This window comes from Macaca thibetana, chromosome 2 (genome assembly GCF_024542745.1).
Source record: "Macaca thibetana thibetana isolate TM-01 chromosome 2, ASM2454274v1, whole genome shotgun sequence".
NCBI classification, from domain to species: domain Eukaryota; kingdom Metazoa; phylum Chordata; class Mammalia; order Primates; family Cercopithecidae; genus Macaca; species Macaca thibetana.
In genome coordinates, this window is record NC_065579.1 from 83,656,449 (window position 1) to 83,675,634 (window position 19,186).

A 19,186-nucleotide genomic window follows, 5' to 3' on the forward strand; every position below is an offset into this window, starting at 1 on the left:
TCCAACTTTTTCCTTGCCTTGCGGAGAGTAGATATTCAAGCACATTTGTTGAACTGAAATGGAATGAAACGGGAGCCATCAATACTTCTAAAAGTAAGGGCTTGAGAATCATTTTGGGAGAGGAAGGCACAAAATTGTGTATGGCCTGAAATCAGATGACAATCCTAATTTGTTTTACAAAGATTCTAGAATAGAGTGATACACATTCTTTAAAGTTACTTAACTCATATCATCCTTGTAAAAGTAAGGAATAATGAGAGTTTGCAGTGAGAAGGGAAACTGTGAATTATCTCTGGTGGGTAAGCAGGATGTGGCTGATAGGAGGTGGTCTGTAGTTAAAAACACAGACTTTATTTATTTATTTATTTATTTATTTTCGGAGATGAGGTTTCACCATGTTGCCCAGGCTGGTCTTGAACTCCTGAGCTCAAGGATCTGCCTGCCTCGGCCTCCCAAAGTGCCAAGATTATGGGCATGATTCACCGTGCCCAGCCCAATAACAAAGGCTTTAGGAGCTAATGGATTGATTTGAATCCTGGATCCTCTCCTCTTTAGCTGTGTCACCTGGGGAAAATTTCGCTCTCTAAGATGTATTTTTCTTCTGTGAAATGAGGATTATATTTCATATTCTTACAGTATCCCAAAGTTATTGTAAGAATTCCAAATAATATATAAAAATATAATCTCATATTACACCTAAGAAGTAGGTATGTGATAAATAACAGCTACTAACATACATTTCCTTTTACATTACTCCTTTAGAAATTTAGAAAACATACCTGCACTTAAGGTTTAAATTGCTCTGGTTTGGGATTGAAGGAAATCAAAATGTTTTACTCCAAAATATATTTCTTTGACATAATCTGAAGTGGCCCTGCAAAGCTGTCTTTTGTTGGGGAAATTCCCATCTGTAGATCTGTAGAGAATCTGTATTAATGCAACCAGCACTTCCTTTGCCCAGATCTAGGAAAGATTAACTGAGAGTGACACCTTTAAAGGACTGAAAGGAAACATTTACCAGCTATCCTCTCTGAGACTCCTACCTGCCAGAGGTTTCATCTATATAATAAGGCCCCCTTTGTTAGCCAAGCCTCTTCCTTTCTCCCTCCCATACCCTGTCCTGCAACCAAAACCTGCTTTTGGCCATGCTATGAGCCCATATTCTCTCTGCAACCTCAAGATGGTATATAAGCTTCTGTACCTCAATGGGGGGCTGAGTCTTCGTTTTGAGGGCTCCTGTGTATACACATTAAGAATATTTGTATGCCCTTTCTCCTATTAATCAATCTGCCTCATGTCAGTGATTTTTCAGTGAACCTTTGGGGACCAAGGGCTTTGGCCCCCTCAGGATATTGCCAAAATTTAAATTGTTCTGGTTTGGAATTAAGACTACATGAATGGAAGCATTTGCTGTGCCAAAGTCAGAAAAATCAGTGAGTTACAAAATTGTGACTTGGCACTTGGAGAGCTGGCTGCTGCACAGACCAGTAAAATCTAACTGAGGTCTGTAAGAGCCTGTCTTGGAGTTACCCTTCCAAGTGTCCAAATCCAAAAAGGCCTCCAGCAGAAGCTGAATTATTTTTCTTTTGCCTCACTAATCACTATCTTAACCTATTTGTGGAGAAAGGTAATTTTATATTACATTCTGTGTTTTTCTTAATTCTTCAAGTGTTTTCTAATTTTTTGGGATATATGAATTTTAAAAACAATTAACTCCAGGGAATATTAGTTACACAGTTTGGGTAAGTGGCAGGAAACTTTACTCTTAAAAATACAGAGATTATATAATGTATTATAATCTCCAGTCACCCTGATTAGTATATTTTTGGGGCTCAGAAAAATGGTACCCTAAAACATCGTACTTGGACATGCCAGGTACTTTGAGCTAAAGAGGCAGCCTCAGAACCAAAGTGTCTCTGACCTTCTCCCATTCCCCTGTCCCTTGCCCCTCTGCCTCCCCTGAAGCACAGGTAGGGACTTTCTCTGAAGTTTCCAGACGAAATGCAATCTCATCGGAGAAGATTAACTCCCAGGAAGGAACACTAGAGTTGACACCGCACCAACTCCGTTAAAGATCCTGAAACTTTTCTGCAATTTAGCAGTGTGCCCAGACTTGCTGGTTTAAGATTGAGAATGAAATATGGATTATAACACATGGTAAAGATCAGCCTTCCCAATATGGCTTTTGTTATATATAGACATTTATATAAATCAACTTCTTACATATTTTAAGTTCAGCCTAAAGATTTCTCTGTACATAGTGAGCTATAACCTAAATGGAAATGTAAACAGACTGTGTAACCTACTGTTGTGCAAATCATGGAGTTTTGGCTCATCGAAGGGCACTCAGATGAACCTTACCCCAGGCTGAAACTGCCCCCACAGGGTTGACAAGAATTGCATGCCAGATTCTGGACAGAAATATGGTGACAATTAAGCATTAATAAGGCTGCACTTTGTCTCATTTCCTTGTGGCTAAAAGTCACATAGCAGTAGATACAGACCATTTATATCCTCATTGTTCCTACAGACAGGATCTCTGACATTCAGATCACAGGGCTTTTGTTTAAGGATCATTAAGGTGTTTTTCAGACCCTGAATTCCAGCAACCAGTTTGAAGACCCCCCACAGAGGAATGGGATCAGCATGAGAACACAGCTTCTTCATGTCTCTGTCCAATAGCTTCACCCTGCACTCTTCAACCAGTTAATGATCTCCACACTTCTGCCCACTCCAAGACCCTTAAAACCCCTAGCCCCAAACTCCTCCGGGAGCTGGATTTGAGGTTTCCTCCCATCTCCTTGTTTCGTGACACTATGATCAAACCTCTTTCTCTGTTGCAACTTGGTGTCTTGGCTAACTGACTTGCATTGGGTGATGAACCTGTTACAGTTACAAGGCTATTGTCTGTTCTTCAGGCCCCTTCATTTCCCCTAAAAATCATTTACTCTTCCTCTAAAAGTACCATCATTCCCTACTTCTCTCTCCTCTATGAAGAGGATATTTAGGCTCCAAGCATCCGGCCCTTCTCTGAGTTTCATACTTTGTGTGACTCTCTGCATGCTTCCACATCAATCTGTTGGCATGCCTTTTCTCCTGTTAATCACTTTGTTTTGTAGACTCAAATTATCAAAACTTCCAGAGGTGGAAAGAAAGTTCCTTTTATCCCTACAGCATTCAAAACACTATTTGAAAGAGGCTAGACTATGTTTTTCCTTTTCCTCGTCTTATAAAGAAAATTTGAAAACATTAGTTATTCACATTGTGAGCTTCCATTTTCTTTGTGACTCTGAAATACAACTTTTAAAGGAATTTTGTAAATAGTCTTCACCTGTCGGGTCACTGCCTTAGATAATTTATGTTGGCTTGAAAGAGAAGAAAACATCTCCTTGATTTTCCTGGGAACCATCTGAGTGATACTTTTTTTTTTTTTTTTTGGCTGAGTCTCGCTCTGTCACCCAGGCTGGAATGCAGTGGTGCAATCTTGGCTCACTGCAACCTCTGCCTCCCGGGTTCAAGCAATTTTCATGCCTCAGCCTCCTGAGTAGCTGGGACTATAGGCATGTGCCACCAAGCCTGGCTAATTTTTGTATTTTTAGTGGAGACGGGGTTTCACCATGTGACCCAGGCTGGTTTTGAACTCCTGACCTCAAGTAATCCACCCACCTTGGCCTCCCAAAATGCTGGGATTACACACGTGAGCCACCACACCTGGCCGCATCTGAGTTATACTTTTAAGGTGAATTTTTATACCACCTTCATGATTTTATCTGTATAAATAGTTCATATATTAAAAGACAATATATTGTTATGCTTCTAACAGTATATAAATCAACTCCTTACATATTTTAAGTTCAACCTAAAGATTTCTCTGTACGCAGTGAACCATAACCTAAATGGAGGTGTAAACAAACTGTAACCTACTCCTGTGCCAATCACACAGTTTTGGCTGATCAAAGGGGGGCAATTGTTCAAACCGTGTTCAAGTAAGGCAAATGCCAAGCTGCAACCAATACAGCTGTTTCTGTTCCTCATTTTAGTTTTCTGGACATCACTCTCCTTTTACTTTCTGTAAATCTTCCTTCCTGTAGCTTCACTGGAGTCTTTCTGAGCCTACTCTGGCTCAGGAGGCTGCTTGATTCGTGAATTGTTCTTTGCTTAGTTACTCTGTTAAATTTAATTTGGCTAAGGTTTTTCTTTTCTTTCTTTTTTTGAGACAGGGTCTTCCTCTGTCTCCCAGGCTGGAGTGCAGTGGCTCAGTCTGAGCTCACTGTAGCCTCTGCCTCCCAGGCACGGTCATCCTCCTACCTCAGCCTCTTGAGGAGCTGGGGCTACAGGCTTGTGCTATCATGCCCGGCTAATTTTTGTGTTTTTTATAGAGACAGGGTTTTGTTATGTATTCCAGGCTGATCTCAAACTCCTGGGTTCAAGGGATCTACCTGCCTTGGCCTACCAAAGTGCTGGGATTACAGGCGTGAGTCACTGTGCACAGTGAGATTTTTCTTTTAACATATTTTTGTTTTTATTACAAGTAGATTGATCAGGTTATTCTCCTGCTGTCTGAGTGACTTGGTGTTTCAGATCTATTAAGTCCCAAATTCATGAAATCTTCCTAATTTAACCATAGGCTGAAATTAAAACTAGGAGATTATGAATTTCCTTAGTCTAGGCAAATCTACATAAGTAAACATGCAATGTTTTTTAAAAAACAAATAAAGTGTAAGTTATTTACTAATAATTGATAACTCTCTAAAAGGATTCATTAAGATTTGTCCAGATAGAAAACTCTCATGTACATTTTAAACTATGTTTAGGAGACAATATCGTCTTGAGAAAATTTTCTAAAGTACTTTGTCTTTGTTTAAAGTAAGGTGTACTGATGGGTAAGAGGAAGGACAATTTGGTGGGATGAAATCAGACAACGAGGAGGAGAGTAGCAGTCATTGGAATAATAAGATAAATGTATCCTGGGTCTCTATGGCAACCAGGGACACCAGCTGATTTTCCACCTCAGCTCCTTGTAGAACAGCCTACCTGTGCCAAGTCTCACCGGCTTTAGAAACAAACGTTTTATTGCTACCTTAAATTGTTCCAAGAATTCCAGTTTATGAAACAGTACCGATCACTTTAGCTGAGCCTATATCTCTACTGTACTTATCAAGAAATGTTTTTCTGATATAGGAAATACTATACATTTTCTTTTAAAAAATAAATACATTTAGAGTGAGCACAAAGGAAAAAACTACCTTTTCATGCTACGTTTACAATTCATTGACGTTTGCAGGGCTATTTGTTCAGGAAGTCAGTGGACTTGTTTTCCAGCTAAGATCTGGGAGCACTAATGGTCCTCCCTTGTGGAGGCTCACGTGTTTGTAGGGGGCGCTGCTGGTGGCTTAGAAAAGTTGCCAGAGGCCTTCTATTTGCTGAAGATTTCCTCTGTCTGTGTCCTCCCTCTCTCTGCCACTTACTAGTTGTGAGTCCACAGACAAGTTTCTTCAGCTCATTGTATCTTAGTTTCACTGTCTATAAAATTGAACTTATCTGATCCAGTTATTTAACAGAAAAAAAAACGAGTTAATACATAAGAAGTCCTTATCATAGCACTCAATAATATCTGCTATTATTATAACTATCTCTTTATTTCACCTCAGATAGTATATTTCCTCTTTTGGTTTCAACATCTAGTAAGCTCAAGAAAATTTCTGTTGCTTATTTTATTACGCTTATTTTGTTTAAACACTGAGTCTCATCTCAACTGGATTGTAGAATGCATGAACTTGGACACACACACCTTATGATACCTTTGTGGTTTTAGATCAAGGCCTTTAAAAGTGTTCAAGGGAATGAAAAGATTGAGAATGACTTTGGCTTTCTTAGAATCATAGGAGATACGTCTTTTTTTTTTTTTTTTGAGATGGAGTCTTGCTCTGTCGCCCAGGCTGGAGTGCAGTGGCATGGTCTTGGCTCACTGCAAGCTCCGCCTCCTGGGTTCACGCCATTCTCCTGCCTCAGCCTCCCGAGTAGCTGGGGCTACAGGGGCCCGCCACCACGCCTGGCTAATTTTTTGCATTTTTAGTAGAGACGGGGTTTCACTATGTTAGCCAGGATGGTCTTGATCTCCTGACCTCATGATCGGCCCGCCTTGGCCTCCCAAAGTGCTGGAATTACAGGCGTGAGCCACCGCGCCCGGCCGAGATATGGTCTTAATCATAGGAGATAACTAGTTACAAAACAGCCAGTTAAACTGAACTTAAGGTTCAAGTAATGGACAGACAGACCTGGTTCACACCCTACTTCCACCAGTGAATTAGTTGAGTGTCCCAGGAAAATGTGTTTGACGTCACTGAGACTAAAGAGTATCTTTAAAGTGAGGTTAATAATAATTTGCAGGATTATTTGAGTATTATATATAACACTTAAAAAACATATGTAAAGTCCCTGATACTTAATGGCACTCACAAATAGTAGCTCTTATTATCATCATCATGACTCCTAATACTATAATAATATATTTCTCAGTATGACATTTATTTTAATATGACAGTCAGGGTACCAATGTGTAGTACGTTCCACAGGGCATAGATGTGAATGAACACTCAAGATGTAATTTCCTCTCCATTGAGTTCTGTTATGTAAACAGTGCTAATAATAGAGTAGAACAGATTTTGTATTACAAAATAATAGAACAGTAAATGATAGAACAAGGAAAAAGTGCTAAGTACACAGTGAATTCATTAACACATTTTCCAGCCAAATGTGTAGATATACATATATATACCTGTATTTCAGCTATTTTAAGCATTGAGATAGCTACTGAATGAAACAGCACATGAAACGCAATGTATAAAATATACTTCAAACTTCTTGTACAAAATGAAAATAAAACATTTATGCTGTATGTTATATACAGGAAAAGATGTGTTCACTGAATAATCAGTTTTGTTACCTGAGTTGGAGCCACTAATTCCAACTCTGAAGCCGACTCAGAGTTGAGGGCGCTTTTTCCACCACTCAGTTCTGGTTGAGATCTGTGCTCTGAGGACCTATAAGGGATGCATGAAGGAAATTAAATGTACATCTAGAAACAAAATTAAGCTATAAATCCAGTCAAGAAACCGAGGTAATTTGGATCATTGAAAGCCATGATATCAAAGCTCTCATCAAAATTCTGATGATAAAGATAAGTTTCATGTATTTCTATTATAATGGCCACTTTCAGAATGTAAGAGGCTACAATGTGCTAGGTGTTATTATCTTTGATTAAAAATTCAGTTCAATTATGGGCAAAAAGTCAATAAATGCAGTACCATTTTTGTTACAGAAAATTCTGTTTCATAAAAAAATTATTATTATTTTTTGTTTGTTTTTTGTTTTTGGTGGGGGGAAGAACTTCCCAACAAGTGTCTCAGGAGAGATTTTATCCTTATACAGAATTTGAAATGTCATGATAAATGGAGATGTGGGAGGGCAGTAGGAGACGGATGCTGGATACTGCCCTCAGGAAGCTTCAAAAATATGGTACAACTCAGGTGGCCAGATTTTCTCATAAGCTTCCATGCACTGTTCTGAATTATTTGATTATCTGATAGTGGATGATTGAGCAAACCAAAAAAGCTACCTTATAACTGCAAAAATTTAACTATTATTTAATATATTGAATATTCTCATGTATATACACATATACACCTAGTTTTACTAATCAGCACAGTTACACATTCAGAACATTATTACCAATGTTGAATTACAAATCTCTCAAAACACTTATTGACTGAGTTGAATTAATTTTTGACAGTTGAGATGAAATAATTCGAATTGGTAGAAGCCACAGTAATTGGTATTGTTACATAGGGGTTACATGTGATGCCAAGTATTTGGATTGACTTAACTCACTGGCTATTTCAGTGCCACTCATAAAGTTGATAAATAAATGGCCATTTTCTGGTATCAAAATACCTTACCATAAGAGCTCTTTTGATCCAGTTCTAGATGAGCATGATTTTCTCTCTGCCATTGGATGTCCCTTGGAATTTCGATCGCCATGAAACTTAACATCGTCCCATTTTTCCAGTTGTGTTTGAATGTCTAGTAAGTACAGAGGAAGCGGGTGAGGCAGGTTGGGGGAGCATGTGGTGCAGAGAGAAAAAGAGAGCTTAATTAAGATTGAAAAATCTTATCAAAGTGAGCTTCATTCAACCAATGTCCCAAGCCCCAAGATCAACCTTTATCTTTTCAATGTTGCATAAAAATTAAAACTTGTACAGCTAAATAGAAATCTCCTATTAAGATAAATTGCATTGCTTTTACAGTTAATGCAATCAAGTTGTTTGACCTGAATTTATTTCTGAAGCTGTGTACATTCTGAATCTTGTATATGAGCCTGTGCAATCCAGTGTAGAATGTACATCTGGAGCACTACCCTGTCAGTCTCTGGCTAAAGCAGGGGTTTGGGGGCATTGCTGGCATGATTCCAGAAAGAAATTCTGTTTAAAGAGATGAGCTTCATTGTTAAAAGGAGGTGGGGATAAATCAGAACACTTTCACAGCTTTTGAATAAAGCATGTAATTTTTCACCAAAGGAGGGAATTTATAATGGGGAGAGAGAGAAAGGAGGCAATAAGGACAGCCAAGGGAATCCTGGAACCATTTTATCCCTGTGGCTTAGTTCTTATAGATAAAAAAAATCTGGCTAGATTCTCTCTCATTACAGGTGTGTGGCTGTGAATAAACCACTGAAACAATCTCGGGGTTCAGTTTTTTACTGTATAAAAAGATTGGGCCAGGTGGCAGGGGCTCACGCCTGTAATCCCAGCACATTGGGAGGCAGAGGCAGGTGGATCACCTGAGGTCAGGAGTTCGAGACCAGCCTGACAAACATGGTGAAACCCTTTTTCTACTAAATACAAAAAAAAAAAAAAATGAACGCGGTGTGGTGGTGCATGCCTGTAATCCCAGCTACTTGGGAGGTTGAAGCAGGGGAATTCCTTGATCCTGGGAGGCAGAGGTTGCAGTGGGCCCAGATTGCGCCACTGCACTCCAGCCTGGGCAACAAAGCAAAACTCTGTCTGAAAAAAGAGATCAGTTTGCAGATGATGTTCTCTAAGGTCTTTTTTCCCCTTCTTTTTAAAAACTCTGGTAAAAAATGCATAACAAATTGACCATTTAAACCATATGTTAGTGTACAATTCAGTAGCATTAGTACATTCACACTATTGTGTAACCATCACCACTATTCATCTCCAGAATTTCTCATCATTTCAAACTGAAACTCTACTCATTAAACACGAACTTTTCATTCCCCCAACAAAAACCTGGTAACTTTTATTCTACTTTCTGTCTGTATGAATTTGACTGTTGTGGGTACCTCGTACAAGTGGAATCCTCCAATCCAGGTTGATTATTCCTTATGCAAAATGCTTGGGACCAGGAGTGTTTCAAATTTGGGATTTTTTTTTTCTTGGTTTTTGGAATATTTGCATATGTCATAATGAGATATCTTGGGGCTGGGACTCACATTTAAACACGAAATTCAATTATGTTTCATACACACCTTACACACATAGCTTGAAGGTAATTTTATAAAGTATTTTAAATAATCTTATCCATAAAACAAAGTTCTGACTGTGACTTATCACATGAAGTCAGGTGTGGAGTTTTCCACTTACAGATTTTGGAGGATTTCAGATTTTCGAATTAGGGATGCGCAACCTGTATTTGTCCTTTTGTGCCTGGTTTACTTCACCTAGCACAATATCTTCAAGGTTCATCCATGTTGTAGCATGTAAGTTATTCCTTTCCAAGGCGGAATAAGTTCATTGTGTGTATATATTACATTTTGTTTATCCATTCATCTCATGATACGTTTCAGTTGTTTTCACCTTTTTACTATTGTGAATAACACTGCTATTCTTTTTTTTTTTTTTTTTTTTTGAGACGGAGTTTTGCTCTTGTTGCCCAGGCTGGAGTGCAGTGGCGCGATCTCGACTCACTGCAACCTCCGCCTCCCGGGTTCAAGCAATTCTCCTGCCTCAGCCTCCCTAGTAGCTGGGATTACAGGAATGTGCCAACATGCCTAGCTAATTTTTCTTTGTATTTTTAGTAGACACAGGGTTTCTCCATGTTGGTCAGGCTGGTCTCACGCTCCTGACCTCAGGTGATCCACCCGCCTCAGCCTCCCAAAGTGCTGGGATTACAGGCATGAGCCGCTGCGCCTGGCCAACACTGCTATTCTTAAAGGTGCTTTTAAACTAAATACTTTTACAACTTCTTCATAGGACATTTTCTCAGAAGCAGAGAAATAAGTGTTCATCATCTGCATGCTTATTGTGTTATATCGTAATATATTAATATATTCTATTTTTTAAGGCAAGGTCTCACTCTGCTGCCCAGGCTGAAGTGCTGTGGTGCAGTCACAGCTCACTGTAGCCTCAATCTCTCGGGCTTAAGCAATCCTCCTGCCTCAGCCTCCCAGGTAGCTGGAACTACAGGCTTATGCCACTATGCCAGGCTAACTTTTAAAATTTTGTAGAGATGGGATCTCACTGTGTTGTCCAAGTTGGTCTCAAACTCCTGGCCTCAAGCAGTCCTCCTGCCTTGGCCTCCCAAAGTGCTGGAATTACAGATATGAGCCACTGCACCCAATCAATATATTAATATATTTTTATCTAAATCTATACATGTTATTAACTTATTTGTAAAACTGAATAAACCGAGATGGTGAGGAAATAGTAGAGATAGTTATAAAATTTCCCTCCAAAGACAGACCTCAAAGAGGGATGGCAGGGGAAAGGAGTTCCTGTGTATGCCACTAATTTGAGCAATGGCGTGGTTCTCTTTCCTTTCTTTACAGTCTATCCCTGGAAGAGCTCATCTACACCCATGGTTCCAATATCCATTCATACACAAGCTTCTGATTTACAAATCTCCATTTCCTACTCAGCTCTTTTTCTCCAGTTCTAGACCTATATACTTAACAGCCTAATGGAGGTATCCACAGAGAAGTCCCATAGTTTCCACAAATATAGCAGGTTCAAAGCTGAACTCAATAGTTCACTCCTGCTCCTCTTCCATCTTCTGTTATGGAGCTTGGCACATTCTACATGTCCCCATTGCTCACATATACATATTATCTGTTTCTAAGTCTTGTTTTAATAGTTTTTGGGACCTGTCTCTCTCTTTCTCATTATCCCCCTTGTCACTGTTGGATCTCTGTACTGGTCTCATTGCCTCTATTCCTTTCTCCGTAAATCCACCAGAGAAGGATTTTTCTAAAATAGAAACCATTGCTGTCATTCCTCTTAGTAGAACTCTTCAAACATCATCCCTCCTTCCCCAATCTTAAGGGCATGACATCCAAGGATTCCTATGATCTTGCCACAAGTGATTTTCAGACTTTTTCTCTCATTATTCTATCCTTGAGTACTACTGAAATATGTATATTTACTTAAAAAGACATCTTGCTGTGTTTATCTATTTGTGTGTGAATCCCTTTCCTTTCTGCACCAGGGATACCCTGCACTGTTCTCCCCATCTTTCTCCTGATCTATCTTGAATCTGGCAAATTCCTACGCACTCCTCAAACCTCAGCTCACATAGTACCTCTTGTAAGACACCTTCTCCCACTGGGTGGGGCAATGGCATGATGAGGAGGCTCATGTAGTAACTGATCTGGGTTTTCTTTCATTGCTACATATAGTTAATATTTTATTATAATCATTTAATCATTTTTCTATCTCCCTACTACACTGTAAATTTGCTAAGGCACAGAGCTTATATTATTTATCTTTGTATTCCTAGCACATAGTATGTGCTGGGAATATGGTAGATACTCAGAGAAATGTCTGCTGAACAAATGAATAAATTAATTCATGACCATTTAACATGTACATATCATAGTAATAAGTGATTTCACATATGTATTCCATTTATTCTTCATAACCTTATGGATAAGCTATGATCTCCATATGAATGTATATACAAAATTCACCTCCCCACACATATACCTACACACACAGCAGTCAGTCACAGCCAGGGAAGATTCATGGGCCTCTTGGCTTTCTAAAATACCTGTCACTGTTCTTTTTCTTGAGAAAGGAGAGCTTAATATGTCTGGTTCCAGAAGCTAAGAACTAAGCCGTCCTTTCTCAGAGGAGGTGGAATATAGTGGAAAACATATGGGCTTTGAAGTTACCTAGAGCTAGGCTCAACTTTCAGCTCTTCCTCTTATAAACTGTGAGATCTTGGGCAAATTACTTAAATTTTGAAACTTGGTTCCTTGCATGTTTCAAAGAGTTGTGATAATTTAATGAGATAATATATGTAAGTAATGTACTGTGGTTCCTAGGCATTGTAATCCACCATCAAATGGTAGCTGTTATTATTGTATTGCACGTATTCCCAAACACGCTTGTTACATACTGTTTGATCTGGCTGCCCCGGGCCTTGCATTAGAGTTGGTTACTCAGAAGTTCCCTCTTTCTTGTCCTAGACTGAGTGCTCCTAAAGAGCAAGATGCACATTTTACCTTTATTTGTAACTTTAGTGCCTAGCCTGGTGCCCAGCACCTATCAATCACATCATATTTGTGGGTCGAATAAATACATGAATCAACCAGTTATGCAAAGTTGAGCTCCCCAGTTGCTATACAAAGTTCAAGCCCAAAAGAAGCTATGTCCTGTCCAGTTTCCACCATGGACTATGCCTTTTCTACTCCTTTGTTCACTGTTCAATGCCATTGGTGGAACTTTCCTCTTGTATCCACACCAGCAGAGCAAGGTTGAGCATCCACAGCCACAAGCGATTGCCTTACCTAGGTCTAAGGATGAAGTCTCCGGGACTCTGAGAGGCTGGCCTCTCTGCTCAGCATCTGTGCTGATGAGGTCAGATCCATCGGCCTTTTTCTTGAGGGATGAAGTTTTTGATGAGGGCTCTGACTTCTTGGCTTTGGTTTGAGTTTGAGAGACTGGTTCACTCAGGTCAAGGAGATCTAAGCCAGTGGTCAGTACTATCAGAAATGGAAGAGGTTAAGATAAGCCCATTTACTACTCTGAAATTATTTTTTTAAAATAGGTTTCAGTTGGGTACAGAAAGATTTTATATTTGTAGGATAGATTAGAATTAAGTTAGTTCACCATTGATTTATAGAGACAGCTTGTTAGACTGGGATATTTGCTGCATGTTATTCTTATATTTGGCATGGCACAAACCGGTAAGAAAGGACTTAGACCAGCCTCAGCAATGATGAAGCTTTGAATGAAATTAAAATGATGAAACTGAATCTGAGTTCAGATGCTATTTACTTTATTGCTTTGCTTTATTTATACTGAAGGTTATTTTAGATTACAGTTTCCCAGAGAGGAGTCAATCTATCATATTCAGAGATTTAGTGAAGTTTTTGAATGTCTTTGTATTTTAATTTTAAACAATAAAGTATATGGGGTATAAAGCAATGCTGTTAATCACCTTTTATTTAATTAAGCAGTTCAATCAGAAAATGGCATCCTGTTTGGGTTCACCCAAGAGAGGTATTTTATAATCCATAGTTGATGAATAGATACACATGTTAATGCCTTTGCTGTTTAGTATGCAAATTTAAATTTCAATGTAACTAACTATAAAACTGTTACACTTTTACTTCTTAGCAGGTTGATTACAGTGCATTAAATACTCTAATGAAAGCAGAAATAATAAGTTGTTCAAATGCAAATCAGGCAAATGAGAATTCAAAAAAGAAGTTTTATAACCTTTGCTTCTTCTTTCTTTTACAGTGCACATAACCAGAGTTTGACTAACTCATTGTGAGAAATAGAAAATTCAAATTCGAGAAGGTCCCTACAGCTCTACCTCTCCACCAGTCCCTGCTGTTTCACTGGCCCTGGCACCACACTGGAGAGACTAGCTTCTGAGCAAGACTGGTGGCTTCCTCGCATGGAATCTCTTCACCCAGCTCACTTAGAAAAGCCACAGAAAGACAAAGAAACTACTTGCATTAACCCTTTGTGGCAGTCTACAACAATGACTGCAGCATTCCTCTGTAATCTCCAAGCTTTTCCTCTAGGTGGGGAATGGATTTTTGCTGATGTCTCGATACTCTACTGTCTGCTTCTCCCTTGTACTGAAGGCAGGGGCCAGGCTCCACTGAACTCACAACCCGGATTTCTTTAGTAGTGCATGGGCTTCATGAGCTAACCATTCCTATGGGATCTTTAGGATCGTGTGTCAAACTTCACTCGTAATAGTCTTGTTTTCTGATTCCAATTCCAAGTCACAGTGGTTGGATGTTGTTGGTGAAGTGGAAACATCTGGCTCTGTCATGGCTTAGCTGTGTGACTTGAAGTAAGTTTCTTGCCCTCTCTGAGTTTCAGTTTCCTCATTTGAAAATGAGGAATTAATTGTCTTTTAGGGATAAGATGAAGATTAAATGATCTAATGTATGTAAAGTGCCAGGCATACAATAAGTACTCAATAAATGTGATTTCTATTCTTTTATAGCCAATTCATGATGTTTTTCTATCCTTTTTGTTGTTGTTGATGATGTTCTCCTATTTTCACTGTTCCTTTTTATTTGAGACAAGAATCAGATCCATATACTGACAGAAAGAGAAAATGCTACTGGGAGTAAAACTGAAGATGAGACAAAGATATGCATTCTACAGAGGATTCTATGAAGCAAATTTATCATAAAGTGGCCTGAAAGTGTCAGCTTATCTCAACAGAATCTTCATGAGGCAATGGGAACCACTTCCCAATGCTAAGATGCCCTGAGATACGAGGGATGTTTTGTGACTAGGAAGTACTTGAACGCGGAGGGAAAGAAGTGGCATTCAGAACTAAGCTGCTTGACTTTATGTCTACAATGTAAGCATGACAGACAGCCAAAACAGGCTAGAATGCCTCACACTTTATATCCACTGAACGTTCAAATAGAAATTGCCAGAACACTATTACGCTGGCAAGGTGTCTAGGCCCAATGTGATGTCCTTATAACAGAGGAAAGGAAATTGATGACAGAATATAGAATGCCACATATATCTTTTTACTAATTGTACAAACAATTAAGAGTTAGTCACTTGCTCCTAGACTTTCAGAAGCAAATTATAAAATTGTCTACTTGAACATAGGAAGTACATTTGTTATGGAGTAACAGCTGGCAAGTACTAATTGAATTCTATATCTTCTTCTCACATTCAGAACAAATGAATTACTAAAAGGGTGAACTGCGAATTCAAACTTGGCTCAGTAAGGTTCTTTCCCCCTCCAAAGTGTCCTGGGCACTTCCTATATTTGTTCTGAGCTCTTTGTCCCTTTGTTTTTTTCCTTGCAAATGTGAAACAAATGCTTGGCACACACAAAAGGCCTAATTGGTTACCCAGCTGCTATGAAGGAGGTGACTTGGAGGTCGAATGGCCAGCTTTGAAGCTGGGAAAGTCCCCGCAGAGTACGTTTTCAAAAGGAGAGAAGAGTGGGTGCAGCCTTTCACTCTCTGGAGAAAGACAAATCACATTTTAGCGTGTGCGTGTCCTTTAGTTAAGATTTAAAAGGAAGAATCTTATTGCTCCACACGGGCTTCAAAGACAGCCCTGGTATGGAAGGTGGTGTCTGCTCTGCTGATTTTTTAAATCCTATTTTAAAGATTCTTCAGGCACATGAAGGTTTGGGTTTCAGTATCTGTGTGCTTAAATTAAGAGCACCAACCGGTGAGGTGTGCTGGCTCACGTTTGTAATCCCAGTGTTTTGGGAGGCTGAGGCAGGAGGATTGCTTGAAGCCAGGAGTTTGAGACCAGCCTAGGCAATATATTCAGTCACTATAAAACCATTAAAAAAATAAAAAAAAAACTAGCCAGGAGTGATGGCCCTCACCTGTAGTCTCAGCTGCTCGGGAGACTAGGTGGGAGGCCTGTGTGAGCTCAGAAGTTTGAGCCAGCCCGGGTGACAGAGTAAGACCCTGTCTCTAAAAAAAAGGAGCACAAAGGATAATCTCCTCTTACAGTGAATGTGAAAAGTGTGTGTGTGTGTGCACCTGTGTGTATGCGTGTGTTAGTGTAGATCTAATAAAATGCCTTCTGGGTGTAATCTTATTGTCACATATGCAGACTTTTCTCATGGACCACATGTCAGTCACCACTCACAGCTTTATAGACTGTGGGATCCCATTGCCCAGAGGATGTCATTGACTTCCCTTCCTTTTGCTGTAGCAGGGAGATTTCCAGCTCAGTTGCTTCTGAGCAGGCTATGTTTTGCCAGTCTCCCTTGTAGCACTTTGTCCTGTCTTCTTCACTTTAGTTCAGCTAATCTATTTTGGTGTCTTGATGTTCCATGCATATTGCGCATGAAATAAGGCAGCACAGGACAGTGGTTAAGACTACCTGAGTTTGACTGAGTGCAGTGGCTCATGCCTGTAATCCCAGCACTTTGGGAGGCTGAGGCAGGTGGATCACCTGAGGTCGGGAGTTCAAGGCCAGCCTGACCAACATGGAGAAACTCCATCTCTACTAAAAATACAAAATTAGCCGGGCGTGGTGGTGCATGCCTGTAATCCCAGCTACTTGGGAGACTGAGGCAGGAGAATCGCTTGACCCTGGGAGGCGGAGGTTGCGGTGAGCCAAGATTGTGCCATTGCACTCCAGCCTGGGCAACAAGAGCAAAACTCAGTCTCAAAAAAAAAAAAAAAAAAAGTCTCTCTGACCCTGAACTTCTTCTGCCCACCTAAAATAAGGATAAAACTACTTTATAAAGTATTGGATGAAGTGCTTATCTAAAGCTCTTGGAACAGCGCTATAAGCATAGTCATGATGCAAATAAATATTTATTGCTACTAGAAGACTCTACTGAAAGCATTCATGCTTGACGCAAACTGTAGATATATGCGGTTGGAAATGATTACAAAAACTATTTATTGAAAATGTATAATATGGTAAGTGCTTATGAATGTTTCCTTGTTTAGTCTACATAACATTCCTGTGAAAAAGGTATTCTAATTTTACATATGAAAAACTTGAGGCTTGGCAATATTAAGTAACTTGTCCAAAGTCACACAGCTGGTTTGGTAGAAAAACGCCCCCCTCTAATATGCCCACGTTCTAATCCCCAGAACCTGTAAATATGTTACCTTGACATGTCACATGGCAAAAGGTACTTTGCAGATGTAATTAAGTTAAGGATTTGGAGACTGAAAGATTAATCTGGATGATCCCTGTGGGCCCAATGTAATCACAAGAGTTCTTATAAAATGCAGTTAGGGGGTCAGAGCCAGAGAAGGAGATAACGAGGATGGAGACCAATGTGTGAGAGAGAGAGCTGCTGGTTTTGAAGATGGAGCAAGGGTCATAAGCCACCAAACTGTAGGTGCCCTCTAGAAGCAAGGAAAAAGCAAGGAAATGAATTCTGTCCTGGAGCCTCTAGAACTAATGTAGCTCTGTTGACATCTTGATTTTAGTATAATAAATTTGTGTTGTTTTAAGCCATTAGATTTGTGGTAATTGTTACAGTGACAATAGAAAACTAATATAACTGGTACATCAGTGTTCATACCAGGATTCAAATACAGGATACAGGTCTCATCTCTCCACAGCCTGTGTTCTTAAACAGTCCTCTCTAGACTTTATCTTAACCTTAAGGCAGTGTGCTGACTTTATTGATAAGGCTTTGATTAATTTGTTTGTTGAGCTTCTAATTATTTGGCAGTTTGGATAGTCCGAGGAATGATTTAAATAGTTGGCACTCTCAAAAACTTTTGTTTTTCAGATAATCTAATTGAACTGGGCGGAAAAAAATTATAATTTAGAACTTCTATGAGGCAAAAGACATGTTCTTTTAGGTTTCATAGAGAAAAAAAGTCATGGACTGACCTCCAGAAAAGGTAAATATTTCCTAAATTTTTAAAATTTTGTATTGATTTATACAAAAGCTAGATTTCTTAGGAATTAAAAAATATATAATATTTTTGCCTTGAGATATACTCTTAATATTAAAAACACGTTATCAAACAAGAGCCTTTCTTCAGGATAAAAATCTGTATGAATCAGGTGCACTGAATAATGAAGGTGAGAAAAAAAAATCCCTGGTCTCAGAACACTATTTTACCAGACCCCCTATGTTGGAGAGTATTATGGATTGAGTGGTCTATGAAGAAGTCCTAATACCCAGTATTCAGAATATTACCTTATTTGGAAATAGGTTCATTCGAGATACAATTAAACATGAGGCCATATTAGAATAGGGTGGGCCCCTACTTTAACTGGACTGATGTCCTTATAAAAAGGGGAAATTGGGGCCAGGCACGGTGGCTCATGCCTGTAATTCCAGCACTTTGGGAGGCCAAGGTGGGCGTATCATGAGGTCAGGAGATGGAGACCATCCTGGCTAATACGGTGAAACCCTGTCTCTATTAAAAATTCAAAAAATTAGCTGGGCGTGGTGGCATGTGCCTGTAGTCCCAGCCACTCGGGAAGCTGAGGCAGGAAAATCGCTTGAACCCAGGAGGCGGAGTTTGCAGTGAGCCGAGATCGTGCCACTGCACTCCAGCCTGAGTGACAGAGCGAGACTCTGCCTGAAAAAAAAAAAAGGGGGGGAAATTTGGACACAGAGACAGACATGCACACTGGGAGGCACACACACAGAGAAAACACTACATGAATATTGGAGTTATGCTGCCATAAACCAAGGCAGTACCAGAAGTTAGAAGAGAGGCCTGGAATAGATCCTTACTAAGCACATTCATGTGGTGCGTGGCCAAGCTGAAAGCATGATTTTGGGCTTCCAGCCCTAAGAACTGAGATGGTAAATTTCCGTTGTTGAATCAACTCAGTGGGTGGTACTTTGTCACAGCAGCCCTAGGACTAATACAGAGGGCAACATTGTAGGTATTGGGATTGCAAGAAATTATACCTTCTTTTGATTTTTTTTCTCCAATATTTCACAGGTCTCTCTTTTATATGTGAGAACAATCAAGCTGAAAAGAAGCTTTTGAATCAAATCTTATATTGCTCTCTTAGGGTGGATCCTTTCTAAGTGACTTAGTTTTCCCATCAGTGATAATTGGAGCATAAAGAACAAGTTCACAGTGCATACAATTCTCATGGATTCACCTGCAATTAGACATACAAGGTTCTCTGTATTTTCCTGGGATAGTTCTTGAGTTTTGAAGGGGCCAGCTCCAGTTTCATGGATCAGAGGAATGAATCTCATCTGA

The 19,186-nt window shown here is 39.6% G+C and overlaps 1 protein-coding gene across 11 annotated transcripts in view; it reads right to left on the reverse strand.

Moving 5' to 3' along the window:
• Positions 1–19,186, reverse strand: part of PEX5L (peroxisomal biogenesis factor 5 like) — a 244,140-nt gene that overhangs the window by 78,342 nt on the left and 146,612 nt on the right. For all 11 annotated transcript variants that reach the window (XM_050780127.1, XM_050780124.1, XM_050780121.1 and 8 more), the window contains 3 exons: positions 12,806–13,000; positions 7,959–8,082; positions 6,947–7,043 (listed from right to left, as the gene is read on the reverse strand). In XM_050780127.1, the coding sequence (XP_050636084.1) occupies positions 6,947–7,043; positions 7,959–8,082; positions 12,806–13,000 (416 nt within the window). The remainder of the gene's footprint in view (positions 1–6,946; positions 7,044–7,958; positions 8,083–12,805; positions 13,001–19,186) is intronic.